The sequence below is a fragment of the Drosophila melanogaster genome, chromosome 2L (genome assembly GCF_000001215.4).
Source record: "Drosophila melanogaster chromosome 2L".
NCBI classification, from domain to species: domain Eukaryota; kingdom Metazoa; phylum Arthropoda; class Insecta; order Diptera; family Drosophilidae; genus Drosophila; species Drosophila melanogaster.
Genome location: NT_033779.5, coordinates 21,106,399 through 21,122,705, shown reverse-complemented (window position 1 = coordinate 21,122,705; position 16,307 = coordinate 21,106,399). Strand labels below are relative to the sequence as shown.

Here is a 16,307-nt window from a genome sequence, read left to right as displayed (position 1 = left end):
AAAATATTTATATTTAGAGCCAGAAGCGAAGAGTGTGAGAAACTAAATGCCCATAGTACAAAACGAAAATAAATATCGATTGTGAAGTTACAGTAGAACTTTGCATAAACACTCTTTAGTGACTACTATAGAGTGAAGAGGTGGAGACATAGATCGGTAGATATAGTATAGTATCAATTTAAAGAAAAAACTTTTGGGCTGTGATAATCTTGGGGGCTTAAAGGTAAAACTGGTTGCTATAGATTATCCAACCAAGAGTTTATTGTTACAAAACGTGAATTGCAAATGAAGTGATAAATATACGCCCAATACATACCCTTCTATAAGGCTTCAGTTCTTCGGCCAAAAGATGATGGATCCTGGCATCGGTTAGATCCTTCTTGGATGGATTATAATCCAGCTCAGCCATGTCCAGATTACGGGAACAGGTATTGTCTAGATTTGTCAGACTGGGGCTAAAGAATGGTTTACACAATTATAAGTACAAGTTTATCAGAGATCAGAGAGACAGAGAGAGAGAGAGAGAGAGAGAGTTATTCTATATTACAGATAAGAATAGATTTTAGATTTAAGTAAAAACTAAAGAAGTGGTTAAACGAATTTTAGATATACGAAGACATTGATGTACAATAATTTAAAAAGAGGTGTTTCACAAAAACAAATTATTTTACGAGTTTACCTCGATACGACAAACTACTAAATATTTTTACAGCTTCCCTATTTAAGAAGCCTCAACGAAACACTTGTGTAACACTTCTGCTTGCTTTGTGTTCAATTTGTTAGCTGCAAATTTGGTTAAACAAAAGTTTTGTGCAATTCATGCTCAAGTCAGAATATTTTAGCTACATCAATTTCGAATTTATTCGTACTCATGCAATATACGATCTTTTTGGTGGGAGTACAGGCAAGAAATCATTCAATCCAAAATTCGTTTACCAGGTGGTGTATATGGTTGGCGGTGCCCACCTGCCGCCAATATAGTTATTGGTATAATTCCGGAAAAGGGCGCTCATCGACTCGGTTCCCGTCATCTGGCCAATAGTGGATGGATTTCGCCTCATAACTTCCATAGCATCGCGCATCGTCAGTTTGGAGTACGTCTCGATGATCTTCGGCTCAGCTCCCTATGTTAAGTTGGAAATCAACAAAAATAAATCGGTATAAGATCGACTTGACTTTTATTTATGTTCTTATTACTAAATCTTATCATTCATGTTTCTGAAAGGGTTCATTCTAGAAGATATTCTTGAGTAACGACGTTGCCTTCGGCTCTTTCCATCTGCATTTGATGCACTCGGCCCTCTATTCGTGTTCAATGCTCGCTCATAGCTTTGCATGGGAATGTGGTCCAATAAATGCAATTCATTAATTTCCTAATGGCAGTTTGGGTATACATATAGATTTAGAGATTTCATATTCTGGAAGACCTAACCGTTTTGACCCCATCTACAAACTTAGATGTAAAAATACCTTAAGATCTCTGATCAGCAGCGGGCGAATAAAGCGATTGTCGAAACGCTTGAACTTGTCACGCACGTTGTAGTTGCCCGTCTTGCCCACTATATCCTCAATTCCAGCCATCAAGTGATCCATGAACTGTAATATATTAAACTTAGATAAACCAATCCATGTGCCTTAGAGCTGTGTAGATAACTGACCCGTTCATGAATGCGCTCATTCATGGTTGGCTTGCGTTTATTAGCGCGCTTGACATTAAGGATTTTCACCAGCGGCTTTATAGTGATTCCTTGCAGGAAGACAGTAAAGTAAATCACAGCTATCGTGGTGGTAACAAACATGTTCTTCTGCTTAACCACATTCTCGTCCACCAACAGCACCAGGGCAAAGGCCACAGCACCACGCAATCCTCCGTAGGACATCACAAACTGATCCACCCGGGACAATTTGTGCAAGCGGAAGCGATTGGCAAGGGCCGATAGCAAAATGACGCCTGAACGAAAATTAAATGAATTTAAAAACTTCGTTTTTGTACAGTGTAAAATACGTACCAATGACACGAAATACTGAACAGAAGGCAATGGTCAGCACTACAAACCACGTATTCCATACGTGCATGTTGTTCACAGTGGCCACGCCTAGGAACATAAATATAATGGTCTCCGCCGAGCTGGACAACATCTTTAAGGCATATTTGACAGTCGTATGCGACTTTTGTGAAATATTAGATTCCACATAGTTTTTCATTGTGATACCACAGAAAGTGATGCTGTTGAATAAGTTGTGTTACCCGAATGGTAGATGGTTAGTCAATTTTTTTTTACAAAACTCACGCTAAAATGCCGCTCATGTGGAATATTTCCGCATTGAGATAGGCCAAGTACGCCATCACAAATATGAAAATGGGTTCTATGACACGCACGTGATCGGTGAATCGGGTCACCAAGCCCGTGAGAAAGCCCCAGATGATGCCTGAAAGATGTAAATTTCAAATTATTAACCAAGACTCAAAATATTTAGCAAGGTGTAATAAATTTAGCAAATCCGATTCGAGATCGTGCACTCACCTATGGCAGTGCCACCGAGCGCTACCACGAAGAAGGAACCCACACCGCTGGCAATGTCCTGGGCGATGATTTTGTCCAAGCCAATCTCATTGTAGGACTCCATCATGTGGTACATCACAACCTGGGGGACAGAAGGAAGACTCAAATTCACTTAACCATGTAGACTTGTTGACTTAATTGCTAACACCATCCGCCCACAATCGCAATCAATCAATAAACCCATCTTACCGTGACGGCATCGTTCAGCAAGGACTCGCCAAAGACGACAATGTATAGGATCTCGTTCACGTGTATCTCCTCGAATACGGCCAATACGGCCACCGGATCCACTGCAGATATCAGTGAGGCAAATAGAAACACGTCCATTAGACCCGGAGTCTCGCTTTCCCCGTAAATTCCCATCTTTCCGCAGGCGTACAAGGAGCCACCTTCGAGGGAAAAAAATAGTAGAGGGTATTATAAATAAAATCAGTGGAGGCAGCGGGAAAGCCATCCATTTCCAGCCATCAATTTGCCGAAGCCGTTCTCAGACTTAATTAGATACTGGCCAATCGATGGCATTGACATTGCTGCAGCTTGTTGTTTTCCAAATGCATCTCCAAGTAACTTAAGTCAATTGATAAGCGTGTTCTTCCAAGAGTAATTGAATTTGCAACAACGCAAATTCAATGTTTGCAATAATATTGCTTCAATAAGCACCATTTGTGGCGCCAGTAAATGATGTAAGCTGCAAAAGCCTTCCAACGATTTTATTTGTGTCTTGGAATATTTGTCGTCAATTATTAGCTTACAAACTGTTCAAAAATTCAAATTAAAAATGAGTTGTTGGTAGATAACCTCTTTTACACATCGTTATACATAAAGGGAAACCAATGACCTCCCTATGCAACTTTCTGTTTTATCTAAGGCTTACATAAAAGTTATTCGTAATGAACAATTGAAGCGGAATTTACAATTTTCCAACAGAGCATTTCGCTGTGTGTTATACGATTGTACAGTATATAATCCAATTTATTAAGCATAAGTAATTGGCAAGTCTGGATGTTTTGGGGGTAACTATGGCAACTCGAGCGTGTTTCCCGTGGCCCGTTTGCGGTTTTGGTCATTCATCTAACTGACGCCGTCCACCCCTTTCCACCCACCCGACGTGGCTGCCATATTCTCTTTGTTAAGGCAACATGAGCATCCATATCAATCGCATGTTTCGCTACAGACTGTGTAAATCTGGTGAAAGCGGGAATCTAACTATGGCGGCGTCACGCCCCTCGCATGTCGCCTAATTTATTGGAAGTGGAAAACAATATACGCCCACTTAAACAATGTCTTTGTTTTCCGAAGGCTAGAAAAAGGCGGACTCTTTTAAGTGTATCTTTCGGATTATTCAGCTTCTGTTTACTCATCTGTATCAGGTGTCTAATTGCTGGCGTTGCTGACACCTTTGTAATTGTCAACCATTTGGCAAATACTGTTCACAGGTTTGAATTGTTAGATTGGGGGTACTTCAAATGATATTGCATATTGTGATTCTTTTGTCAGTAGTTTTTGCTGTACGAATAACACATGTGAACAAGTGTGTCAATACTTGAAAGCACAAATGGTGAGTTTAAAAAACTTGTAGTCTGAAAAAAATGTGTATTCATCTATTTTTGTCTTTAAGCCAAGCTTGCGAACGATTTTAGGGCGGAATTTCTTTAAAATGAATTCCAAAATAATTTAAAAATCTGGGGCAAAAGAGCCATAAATAGTAGAAAATGTAATACATTTTTTTAGAATGTATAAACGTTATCTTGTTTTCTTAATTAGAAGAAATATTCGTCATTTAGGAAACCTTTTTTGGCTTTGGAAAAATTGCATTAAAAAAAGAATTGAATGGTTAAATTAAGCCATTTCTTTTCCAAAACAAACAAATTGGATGAACTCCTACAATCGACAAGTCAAAACGACATTTCCATCGACCATTTTTCAGTTGACGGACATAGATATTAACAGTCTGTTTATTTGGTCATCAACTCAATGACCGAATCCATCTCGGGTTACCGCACTCACCGATGGTAGCTATGTTGAAGATGGTTCCGACCACCGCCATCAGCAGGATGGTGCCCAGGTTGTCGAAGAACAATCTGTTGGGCATAAAGTAGCCCGCGTCCAGGATAATCGGTGGAAGCATGTAGAAGAAGAAGGTATTGGGAGTCAGCGGGGAGACGGCGACATCGGTGCAGAAATAGAGCACCACGCCAATGACCACGCCCACGACAATCAGCAGGCACGATTCCGGAAATATTAGGTGCAGTTTGGGCGTCATATGGAAACCTGAAAAAATTTTAAAATATATTGTATAAACCGTTTTTGCTAGGTAAACACGATAATTTCTACAACGCAATGTCTAAAATGGCGTGGGTGGTGTAACAAAAAAATAAACATAATCCATTAATTTACTAAACGCCTGGCATACAGATTACAAGTACTCACAAAGCTGCATGTATTTTCTGGGATCCCTTTTAAAGGGTTCTTTCGGACCTTTTTAGTCAGTTTCACCCTCTTTTGTATTTTCCTCATCGACCCATGGGTTCAATGGTACTGTTTTAATTATGTTTTGTAAACAAATCAACAATTTGTGGGGAAAGCATTCGTAAAAATTTGAAAACTCAATTTGGCCTTCGGTGTTTGGAATTTAAGTAAGAAACTTATAGGAGGACCTTAAGACGTAGGGCAGAAAAACTTTATACTTCCCTATACTACTACTGTTTACTTCGAATCAAAAAAATACTAAGGGTGCAGATATTTTCAATTTGTTAAACTTTTGTCAAGCCTTTAAAGGTTATCAGACTGTAAGAAAGTTTTGAACAAGTTCTAGTTCTTATCTGGCAGTAAACACTTCAGTCATTTCCTTGACGACTGCCAAGCCTCTCATTTTACAAACGACCTTTCCTTTAGTTTGCTCTTGGCCAACTGGCATTTCAGTGTTCTTCCGCCTTCATTTTTCCGGGCCCTTATCCAATTGCAATAAATAAGTGCAAGCATTCGCCTATTTAAAAATAGAAATGAAATCGAAACCAAGGACCCGAAAATGCACGGCGAGCGTCCTTGATGGAGGAAAATGGATTTTCTCTCGCCTGCAGTCAAGGTTATGGACAGGGCAACCGATAAACATGTCTGGGGCAATGTTAAATTGCCGACACTGGGGCCAGTAGTAAATAAACCAAAACTGAAAGCCTTGGTAATGAAGTCTCGAGAGGCCTGAAAGCGGTCGAGAATCACGGTAAATGATGGTTAATACATGGCCTTCGGACCCAATTGTTGCTCGGGGGCAGGGTCAAGGTCTCGATTCTTGCGGCTTGTTGCACACATCCATCGAGGGGTTATGCAATGTCCTTCGGCCACGACTCGCATCCATCGGCCCACACGGTTACGTCGCCGACTTGACGCAAATCTGCATGATGGCGTCGTCGCAGGAATTACATAAACCATATTGATTTTCCCTGGCAACAGCAGAAGGAAAAACACACACCCACGCCCAGGAGCAGGCACCGAGTCTTCCTTTCACAGGAAACGGACTCGTGGCATGTCTGGCAAAACCGTATTTTCCGCTGATTATGCACTGCTAAGCCTGCTCCTTCGCTAATTAGCCGATTTGTGTTCCAAATAATTAAATGTTCAGCAATAGGGTAATCATTTTTAAAGGCCAATAGTTTACTTACCGATTTTAGCTATACTGGCCGACAGGATCCAGATTCCAATGATGAACGGCGTCTTTACCCGAGCGAAGTCCACACTGGAGAGGGGATACCGCTCCATCTTGTGTCCCTCGTCGCCCTTCGCATTCTCGTCGCCGGATTTCAATGGTTCGGGACGTGGCACTCTCGCCGATGGCGTTGGATCCAGCCCCACATCCACCGCATCAATGGGCGCCGACTGGCCCAGCTGGTTTTGGGCAGGAAGGAAGAGCGAAATATATTTGGCATTAGCATTAGTTTCTAATTGGCAAACACGAAGCGGAAAATTGATAAAAGCGCGATGCAAGTAATAAATTTCCAATACCCACAAAGGCAAAAATAAAATGTTTACATGGCTGTATAAGCTGCAGAATATAATACAATCCAGATCTGCTGGGTTGGGAATATCGGGGGTTTAGTTAACCGTTCGGCAACACGCCATTCAAAATGACACTGATTGTTATTGGTGACGCACTCAAACACGAATATGTCTGGCTTTGTTTTAATTTTTACCGACGATTGAGTTGTCAGCGCTTTGAATTCCAAAACACAAATTCGGTTGAAATGTTGATCTAGGTCAGTGAGGTAAATGCCAGAATGTTGGACATATGTCGGCCATTCAATGAATATTTAATTGCGAATTGGGTTAATCAGTTTTGCCGAGTCAGTAAACCCCCCAGAAAGCAGTACAGGCATTTGTGTGATCAGACATTTAAAACTGACGTCAAATGATTGCTTATGGAGTGCGGTTACAGTTGGCCCTTTGGTACAAGTTCAATGATATCTATTTATAAAGGCTTCTTGTGTGTGTCTCAAAAATAAATTCTGATGGCTATATAAATCTATCTTTTATTTAAACTATGATAAGAAATCATGTGATTGCTTCTTAGATAACCATTTTCAGAGGTTGTCACACAACTGGCATGATATCAGGAAGTTGTCGCTTTTGATGTACATTTCTACAGCTCATAAATAATACAAAAAAAAAGTTAAAATTATTACAGCAGTGTAGAGAATTCTCAGAGTGTTACAGAGGCTAATGGCCTATATCAGATACAACTGCAATTTTCCCAAATAAAGTTGTCGATGTGGCATCACAGTCTACGGACTGCAATTAAAAATATAGTTTACGACACTTGAGGGACTGTAAATTAGGCTACACACGCTGATCAGCTTTTACATTCCAAAACATCGGTAAAAAATAATGAAAGTTTTAAGCATTTAACCTGCTCAACAAATTTAATTTTTTACGGCGAGTATGGAAATTCGTGCGATTTGAAATTTCTACTTAATTGGTGTAATTTCAACTAGTTAAAGAGATTTAGCTGCACACCGGATGTGCGGGATTGTGGTTCTCGGATTTTGTCGTACTCACATTTAGCTGGGTGACCGCATCCACAATGTCCTGGCTGACCTTTCTCGGAGCCACTCCCACAGCACTCGTGTTGGGCCGCGCCTGGGCACTTCCAAGGATCAGTGCCAGGGCGCAGATGAGCAGCGTCCTTTTGCTGAACATCCCCCGCCAGTCGGATGATGTGCAGGATGAGTTGCGTTTTGCGGGCGCTATCTGTGGCTCTATTCTCGTTTTGGTTTTATCTCTCGGTGGTGGAGGTGCTTCTGCATCGATTTCATTTGCACTAGTATCTGTTATTACAGAAGCATAGGTCTTGAAGAGGGATTCCGAGCTGTAGGATTTGATCCTCCAGCAGGCTCTTCGGGCCAAATTCATTTGCTGTGCCAGCGCCGGAGTGGCACTGTCGTAATCCTGCTCCGTGCGGATGCTCATTATGATCTGTTATTCACTTTTTTGATCCTGGCATGCTACAACGTACTTCTACTCAGCCAGGTTCCTTTCAGCTGCTATGTTTCTTCACCTGCCAGGAGAAAAGAGAAAAGAGTAAGTCAATTTTGTTCATGTTTAAGTTCATCTTGCCTTTTTTATTACTATCACTCTTCAAGTCGACCGACCTGCCGCAATAACCAATTGAAACTGGTTAAAACCCACGGATTTAACTAGCCATGAAGCCTTCTGGCCGAAATCCATATTTACTCCATTAAATCACGCATTTATATTTATCTTTTAAGCACCCGTCGGTATTGGTTAACTCACATTGATTTGTTGGCTCATTCTCTTCGGAGTTGCAAATAAAAATGTGCTAAAATCTAATCGCATTTTCAATTAGCTGTGTGGCACGTGATTTTCTATCAATCCAGACACAGGTGGGCGTGGATTTGATTAATCAACGCTTTAAATCATTCACAATGAGCAAAATTGAAGTAATGATTGTGATAAAGAATGACAAGTTAACAAGGATATACAATGAACGATAAGTAGTCGACCAGATAAGTCTTTAAAACATCAATTAAACGCATTAAGATAAATGATATTAGTTGGTAAATGATTTAAGCTGTGCCTGAAACCAATGCATATTCCATTCATCCAAATTTTAAAAGCTCCTGGTTATTTCCGATGTTAATTGGAATAAATCCAGTTAAATTCGTTCAGGTGCTCTTCTTTGTGTACTTGTTCAAAGATTTAAAAACAAATTATCAGGCATTCATGCAGACAATATTTGCATTTCGAACTGGATAGATCCAGTGCTCTTAGCGCCATGCGAAATTAGCGAGTTAATACCAATGGTAAATATGGCAATAAAGCGAGGTAAACAAATATACTCATAAGTGGAACCGCCAGTTGGCCTGCGATAAGATCTGATTTGCATTATTGGCGAAATTTTATTAGCAGCAGTAGCGAAAGCTTATCTGTCGAGTGCGGAATGACTAAAGACTCCCAATTGAGCAATTGGTGTGTACATCGAGTGTAATTTTCGAGATGCTGATAAATCTCTGAGGGCAATGTACGAGTCGGATTCAGTAATTGTCCCGACTTGAGCAATTGCATCCGTTGGTATTCGCTATCTGCTGGAATGAGTGTCGCCCATCTCATTATATAAAATTGGTAGTCAATTTAGGATGATGCCTCATGCATTTTTCCGTCTCCATATTCAATTGTTCTAACCAGTGGCCTAGGCCTTCCACAAATTCAATTTGGTGTTTTAATTTAAGTTCAGTGACTGTGATTACAGAGTGTTGACAGAGTACAGTGGAATTTGAAAACAAAAAATTATTTATTATTTTATTTGAGCGTATTAAATTTTAAGACAATAGGGGAAAAACTGAAGTTTGATATGCGGATAATGAATGGATAGTTTGGAATGAAACTTTCTAAAAGTTTGGAAAACAACAAGTGGATTAAAACATTCAAAATCACAAGAAGTCTCATTGTTCATTGCTCCCGATAGGGATTTTTTTTGCATATAAGAGTATATCCGACAACGTTGACCCAACATCCAAAGCTAAAAGTCCTTGAGCTTTTAAGAATTGCGCCACGATTTAATTGATTTCTTCGCACATCGCCAGCCACCGAAACACCACCGAAATGTGTTAATATTTAATTTGAGTTTACTTTATACTTGTGGGCGGGGAGACCACCCCACACCTTGGGGTTTAGGCGTGAATCGGATTTCTGCCCCGCACAACCCCTTCCGGTATCTATCCACTTCAAAAACTTATGTTTATTTTGGCCCATGAGGGCGACTAATCGATAGAAACGTGAATATTTGAGCAAAATTTTTAGTCTTTTATGAATAGAGTTCGAGATTAGCTAGCGGTAATTAATTTACATTTAAAGGTCGAACGTTATTCAAATAGAACTATACTATATTTTTGAAAATAACCAATTGGGAATATATACTAAATATTATACGCATATGCCTTATGTACATTTTGGCCAGCAGCCAATTGAGCGACTTTTTAGGAAAATATGGTGGCAAAGATATTTGAAAAAATAAATAAATTTTTTTTATGTGCAGAATTTGGAAAATTTAAAACTGCATCAGAAATGTTCTCAATCTCGACTGCACTGAAAACAAGAGGGAACGCTAAACAGCAGTTTCTCGACTATCAGGTATCGATAGAAATTTACAAGTATAATAAAATTATGAAAAAATTACGTAAAATTGTTCAAAATTGTGCGTTAGAATGTTCCTGGCAACATGGGTCAACAAGTTTAGCCTTTGTCTCTAGAATCTGTATGTTGAATCTCAACGTTCTACTCTACGAGTAACGAGTATAAAAATTAAAATTGCACGCGGTAGACTGGGTAGGCGTCACTAGTATCTAAATGCTTTATGTGGAATCGTTATAGCTTTTATAGCTCCCGAGATCACAACGCTCATACGGACGGACATGGCCAGATCTACTCAGCTAGTAATCCTGATGAAGAATATATATTTTTATGGCATTATGTGCCTTTTATATAGTAGTTTACAACGAATCTAGGATACCCTTATTAGAAATTAGAAAGGATAAGAAATGCATTATCGATGATTGTTGTATTGACTTCTCTTCGCTTATTTGCCTTATAGTTAAGGATCGTTAAGCAATTGTTTTTTCAGCTGTCAGAGCCGCACATTAATGTCAACTTTGTTTGTACAGGTTCCTGAACTGTGCCCAACCGTTTTGGGGTTACGCTTTCGGGGTAGACTAATCGATAGCATGGGCCACACGGAAATGTGGCATATGCCGTCGCAGTTGCAGGGCGAAATTATTTGTAAACAAATCAAAAGCAATTGATTTATGAAAAATGCATCGGCGAGTGCACACGGCAGAGATCGAACTGAACAAAAGCCCCTCGAACCGGTTAAAGGCGATTTTACAGAATGCGAACTTGGGGGCCACTAACTTGGCCGAAAAATAAAGTACTGCGCTCGACAGGCACAAAAAATATAGTTAAATCCATATAATTCCGTCGTTTGTAAAACTGTTTACGAGCCTAAATAATTTACCATGTGTGAGCCAAGTGGATTCGGTGGGAAGTGGAAGTGGATTCCGGAAAAATTGTTAAGAGGTACTGTGATTACGATTCGATTTATTTCGAACTAATGGAATAAATTTATATGGAATAATGGAATAATTTATAAATTCGAAGGCGGATGTCTGCAGGTGGTAAAAAACTGGTGATGGCATATTTTATCATTGTTATCAGTTAACAGCTTGGAGAGATAAGAACACATATTTGCATTGCTTATTTTCAACGATTGGTTTTAATACCTATTGCCATTATGCAGTCAAGTGTCAGGGGAAGTGGTCATTGTTTATTTGCTGGCACGACTGACTTTGTTTTCAGCATCTGTGACTTTGAAATGCATTTTAAATGTCGTATTTTCCCAGCTTGCAATCAAATTTTAAGAACCTCATTGCCATTTTATAAAAACGGAACTTTGTGGGATATTTAAGTTGTACCTTTGTTGTATACTTAAGATTGCCTTCCTGAGCATTAAAAAAATTGACAAATGTCAGATACAATAGTTATAGTTTACTTAATGATGCTTTCTTCAACTGCCCCCATTATGCATTTGGTTCCTAGTCAAAAATTTAACCCCCAAACGTACAAAATAAACTTATTTAATATGGCAGAAACATTCTCCGTCCTAATCCTAATTTATATTGACATATATAAATGTTTTCTTCAAAAGTTCGCAAAGTAGTAGTACCTTGTAAAATGTAACCAAGGTATATAATACTGAAGAGAATAAAAAAGTCGTTTTTATTTCAGCAGTTTATATTTCAGCTCTATGCTTTTAAATGGCAAGCTATGGAATAAGTACAAACAGATTCCTTAAAAATCCGGGTAATAAAAATATTTCAATTAACTAACAAATAATTATTATATTATCTATCACAGGCCGACTTTGATGTTTATCTTAGAGATACCAAAAAGAAAGCAGTGCAAAATTCCCCTAGATAAACGCACATACGTAAACAAACCACCGTTAATACTACGTCCCATACTTAAGTATAAGTTGTTATTGACCAAAAATACCTGACCAGTAAGTGAAAAAGCCCAGCTTAAGTGACCTTAGTTAGAGTCTATAATGAAAGCCGTTTCCTAGATGAGATCACTGCACTGATAAAATATTTCATGCAGTTGGTCTGCTGGCTCGACTGGACGTAATTAAAAGCTCAAAAGTCGATTTTCTATATTTTTCGTTTAATTCCTAAATGGATTTTGGTAAATATCATACGAACGGACTACTTGAGATATTTCTTAACTGTTTACAGGTCAAACAAAATGAACAATTGTTCAAAAGTGGCCAAGGTCTAATGATTTAATTTAAGTCTCATCATCGAATCTTGTTGTTGTACAAGGACATGTCACATTTTATCAGTATAATCCAAATGAGCTTTGGAACTCATAGTACTTACCGTGGTTAACAATATGCGCTGGTCAGCAGGCCACACAAAACAAAACGTTAATTGAAATGGATTGTTTTCTAAACGAATTACATACATATATGTACATACATATATCTGTTTACCCAGGTATCAATTTGCCTAGGAATTCACGGTTCTTTCCTGATACCCAGGTATCAATTTGCCTAGGAATTCACGGTGTTTTCCTGTTTCTCAGAGTTATTATTATTGCTATCATTTTTACAAGGCTACTGACCAGCACCTTCACAGGTAAGGGCTTATATTTATGAAACACGTTAGATAACGAATTGTATACTGTTTACATTCATTTTCATAGATAATTCGGTGTGAGTTCATATCTTAATTTATTGGCTGATAATTGATAATGAAATCAACTTGATTGACGATTTAATTCTGAAAAAAAATTTTGACAGGCCTTTGTGGCAAAATATGCACAAACATGTATATGTATATGTATGTATCTACATATATATATATGTATCTATATCTTTAGGTATATAATATGTATATATGTACATATTGGAGGAATTTATGTCAGCGCTATATTCAGCCCATGTGAGTTTTTGGTTATATGTGCATGTTTGATTAAACGAAACGTGTTTCTTGACTCATCGAGTAAAGTTCGTCTCTTAGCATCTCTTAGCACAAACAATAATTTTGGAAGTAATCATAAAAAAAGTAATTAAAAGAATTCGGCGTTCCTTAATCGTGATTTGTCTTTTCCCATGTTAATAAAAATGGTAGACTAAAGTAATTCAACTTATTTTGTTTAAAATTTTTCGGTTGGAAAATTATTTAAGGGTCTAATAATTCTATGAATACATAAGCATCCGGCATAATAAGATTTACATAGCTATATAAAGAATTTTTAAATCTGATGAGTCAGTGGAAAGAATCGGGTTTGCGTGAAGCAAGATTCAGGAGCACATATGTACATATGTACATACTCGTATGTACATACATATGTTGCCATGCTGCTCCATGTTATCAGACTGCACTATGGGAAATTTGAACACTTTTTCTGGCCAAAATTAAAAACTCCAGAACGGGGAGAGATGTTAAGATAATTTTTATTCCATTGGGTTACACTACCACACATCTTTTATAGTACCAAAAATTGTGGGCGTGGCACCGCCTTTCATATTTTTGTAGTTTGTAACTCCAGAACGGATTAAGATATTTAATTTATTTTATACAAACCACACAGAATAAAATTCATTTTGCAGAATTAAAAAAAATGCTTTGTTCGTTTCAGACAAACATATTTTCTGAGTGCAACAGCTGTTTTCAACAGCTGATTTCTTTGTTGTGGCGCCCTCTATATTTATTTCTAATATCCAGAACTAAACATTGGTCAATGCATACATGCATAAATTTAATATTATCTTCCTCATCGATCGACTTTCATAAAATAGGTTTTGGCCAAAAAAAGGGGGTAAATTTCCCATAGTCGACTGGCGACAAGAAATATGTAGACACATGTAGGCCGAGCCAGCAACAATTACAAATGTTTTCTATGTAGGCAAAAGACACTTGGGATTTCGGAATGCGAAGCGGGAGCGAATAAGTGGAGCAAGACGAATGGAGAATTGAAAACAAGATCGACTGAGCCGGCAAAAGACCAAAATAAACTCAAGTGCACTCTCTGTAGACGTCAAAAAATAAGTAATAGAGGAAAAACAGTCTTGTGGAAACGTGAAAAATATAGAAGATGGTCTATAAATACACGAGGAATACAGCGCAAACATCTGCATAACCTGCAAATATTTATCTTACGTACAAGTACGTAGTATCTGCATCAGAGAAATGTATCTTTTAGATTTTTTTCTAGTTACTAATATTTAGGAAAATAAAATCCACATCGGGATGTATACTATATTGACCAGCACTTGTTAATATATTTCAAAGGTACAAATTCTTAGATTAAGATTGGTTTTCAGTGTAGATTGAACTTCATTACGCACGTTTTTCTTCTTTCTTCGTATTCCTTTTCGGCAACAAATCAGCCGGCAGCTGTTATTTCTTTTCCACTGGGTTTCTCACGCTCTCCTCCTCCTCCTCTTTCTCACCCACTCTCGGGCCGCTTCCGATTTTGTTTTGATTCACACTGCAGACGTGTGCAATAAATAATGCTTTCTAATTCATGCCTGTCTAACTGCACAAAATAGCATTAATATTTATTGACTGAAGAGGGCGTAGATACATACGTATACGTATGTTTACACATTACGAGTATAAAAACACACAACCTTAAAAGTAAGGAAAAAACACGGCTTGCTTCGGTTCGATTTGCATATTTAAAAAGTTTCCCGAAACGTATCCGAATTGTTCCCAAATAAAGTGTAGTGGAAAATCGAATTTTGCGACCGAGCCGGAAAAATGAAAACAGTTGCGCGCTCAACAGTCGAGAACTGAATGAATGCGAGAATTGGTGGAAAATATATTCGAAAAATATCGGCCTGATAACAGAGGTGCTCCAGCTGTTAGCGTGGGTCTGTAAGCCGGATTAACAGCTGTTAGGCATAGGAAGAGTATATGCAAATAAAAGCAAAAAGTGGTGCCAACTAAAATATCTAGTAACTATCCCTCATCCTTCAAGAGTCCAAAGAAGAATGCATTGCTGTATTTATTATGGTATATTACATATGTTATTATATTAAATGAATATATCCCGGAATGTTGTGATTTGGGACCAATTAAATAAATAGGTAAATTAAATGAACAGAAAAGGGCTTAAAAAGAAAATTTTTTTATATTCGTCATAGAAACTATATTTTTATCTCCCCCTCAACAAGCGAACCCAATAAAACCATAACATATGCACATATATGTGAACATAGTATGCTCTTCTGTCTCAAAGTAAAAACGCCAAACACAAAGCTAGCTGAAATTCAAAAGGACATCGTTGGCAATTTCCTAGCATTGTGGACACTGTTGTGCAGTTAATTGAAATGAATAATTGCTGCTACAAGTGAAGTTGACCGACCACCAAAAGGGCAGGAAAGCCGTCTTCTCTGCAATGGAAATTGATTTTTTTTGGAGGCACAACATGGCTGCGGGCCGGGCCTGTGTGCAAGGATAACAACACGATTGTAATTCCTTGATAATTGCAAAGGGCATGGAGCAACTAAGTGAGAGCAGCACTTTCGATGCAAGCATTTCAATAACGTGGCATTTCAATAATATCGATCCACAGTTGGCCTCTGATGGCGTGGGTGCAGCTCTATTATCTTGGTCTGAAAACACGACTGCGGCGTCCCATTATCCTTGTACTTGAACGACTGCAGCTAAGTGCACGTAATGGAATCCAAAGACTGGGGGTTCATTTGGCGAAACTGCATCGTCTGCTGCCTTGATTGGGTGGTCCTAACGGCGATTTTATGGATCAAAAGAGAGCATTGCTACACTGCAAAAACACTGGCACGATGGCAATTGTACAGAAAAACTTATTTTCAAGTTAAGGAATAAATGGGAAAAGTTAAAATTTGATATTTGCAGAGGGTTTACCCTGTGATTTGTTTACAATCGAACAATTTTCTTTGTATTTCCTATAATTTTTCTAGTGGTTTAGAGAGCTAAAAATCGTTGAATAATTTTTTCCAATATATATATATATATATGTATATATATAGGTTCATTAGACTCAATATTTTGTGCGTGTGTGCGGTTTAAACTTTCAGCCTGAAAAATAGCAATAACAGTAATAACGACCAGCACGCCTTAAAGCTTTTCCGCCACAGCCACCGGCTATTATGTAAGCCTCAGAATTTTCCGAAGGACACGCGGCAGGACG

The 16,307-nt window shown here is 38.4% G+C and overlaps 2 protein-coding genes and 1 long non-coding RNA gene across 15 annotated transcripts in view, besides 1 other annotated feature; 1 reads left to right on the top strand and 2 right to left on the bottom strand.

Moving 5' to 3' along the window:
- The window catches only part of Nhe2 (Na[+]/H[+] hydrogen exchanger 2), a 29,688-nt gene that overhangs the window by 11,550 nt on the left and 1,831 nt on the right, over positions 1-16,307 (bottom strand). For 5 of the 12 annotated variants that reach the window (NM_001259188.2, NM_001144379.3, NM_136244.5 and 2 more), the window contains exons 1-12: positions 14,479-14,925; positions 7,614-8,112; positions 6,224-6,446; positions 4,572-4,835; positions 2,754-2,953; positions 2,526-2,646; positions 2,292-2,430; positions 2,010-2,227; positions 1,659-1,951; positions 1,471-1,596; positions 967-1,124; positions 317-455 (exon numbers count right to left, since the gene is read on the bottom strand). In NM_001259188.2, coding sequence (NP_001246117.1) covers positions 317-455; positions 967-1,124; positions 1,471-1,596; positions 1,659-1,951; positions 2,010-2,227; positions 2,292-2,430; positions 2,526-2,646; positions 2,754-2,953; positions 4,572-4,835; positions 6,224-6,446; positions 7,614-8,024 — 2,292 coding nt within the window. In that variant the 5' untranslated portion in view covers positions 8,025-8,112; positions 14,479-14,925. Of the gene's footprint in view, positions 1-316; positions 456-936; positions 1,125-1,162; positions 1,597-1,658; positions 1,952-2,009; positions 2,228-2,291; positions 2,431-2,525; positions 2,647-2,753; positions 2,954-4,571; positions 4,836-6,223; positions 6,447-7,613; positions 8,113-8,171; positions 8,215-14,478; positions 14,926-16,307 lie in introns of those variants that run through there. The other 7 variants (NM_001273733.1, NM_001144377.3, NM_001273732.1 and 4 more) reach the window with 5 other exon arrangements.
- CG46307 (uncharacterized protein) overlaps positions 1-16,307 on the bottom strand; it is a 28,342-nt gene that overhangs the window by 10,204 nt on the left and 1,831 nt on the right. The window contains exons 2-12 of the mRNA NM_001347785.1: positions 7,614-8,112; positions 6,224-6,446; positions 4,572-4,835; positions 2,754-2,953; positions 2,526-2,646; positions 2,292-2,430; positions 2,010-2,227; positions 1,659-1,951; positions 1,471-1,596; positions 937-1,124; positions 317-455 (exon numbers count right to left, since the gene is read on the bottom strand). The gene's annotated coding sequence lies outside the window, so the exon portion shown is untranslated. The remainder of the gene's footprint in view (positions 1-316; positions 456-936; positions 1,125-1,470; positions 1,597-1,658; positions 1,952-2,009; positions 2,228-2,291; positions 2,431-2,525; positions 2,647-2,753; positions 2,954-4,571; positions 4,836-6,223; positions 6,447-7,613; positions 8,113-16,307) is intronic.
- Positions 10,405-10,551: a mobile genetic element.
- lncRNA:CR44056 (long non-coding RNA:CR44056) lies at positions 15,400-15,901 on the top strand. Of its 2 annotated transcripts, NR_073817.1 has the most exons (2): positions 15,400-15,645; positions 15,711-15,901. It is a non-coding gene; the product is annotated as a long non-coding RNA:CR44056 (long non-coding RNA). The 2 variants fall into 2 exon arrangements; NR_073818.1 differs by having other exon boundaries at positions 15,400-15,901.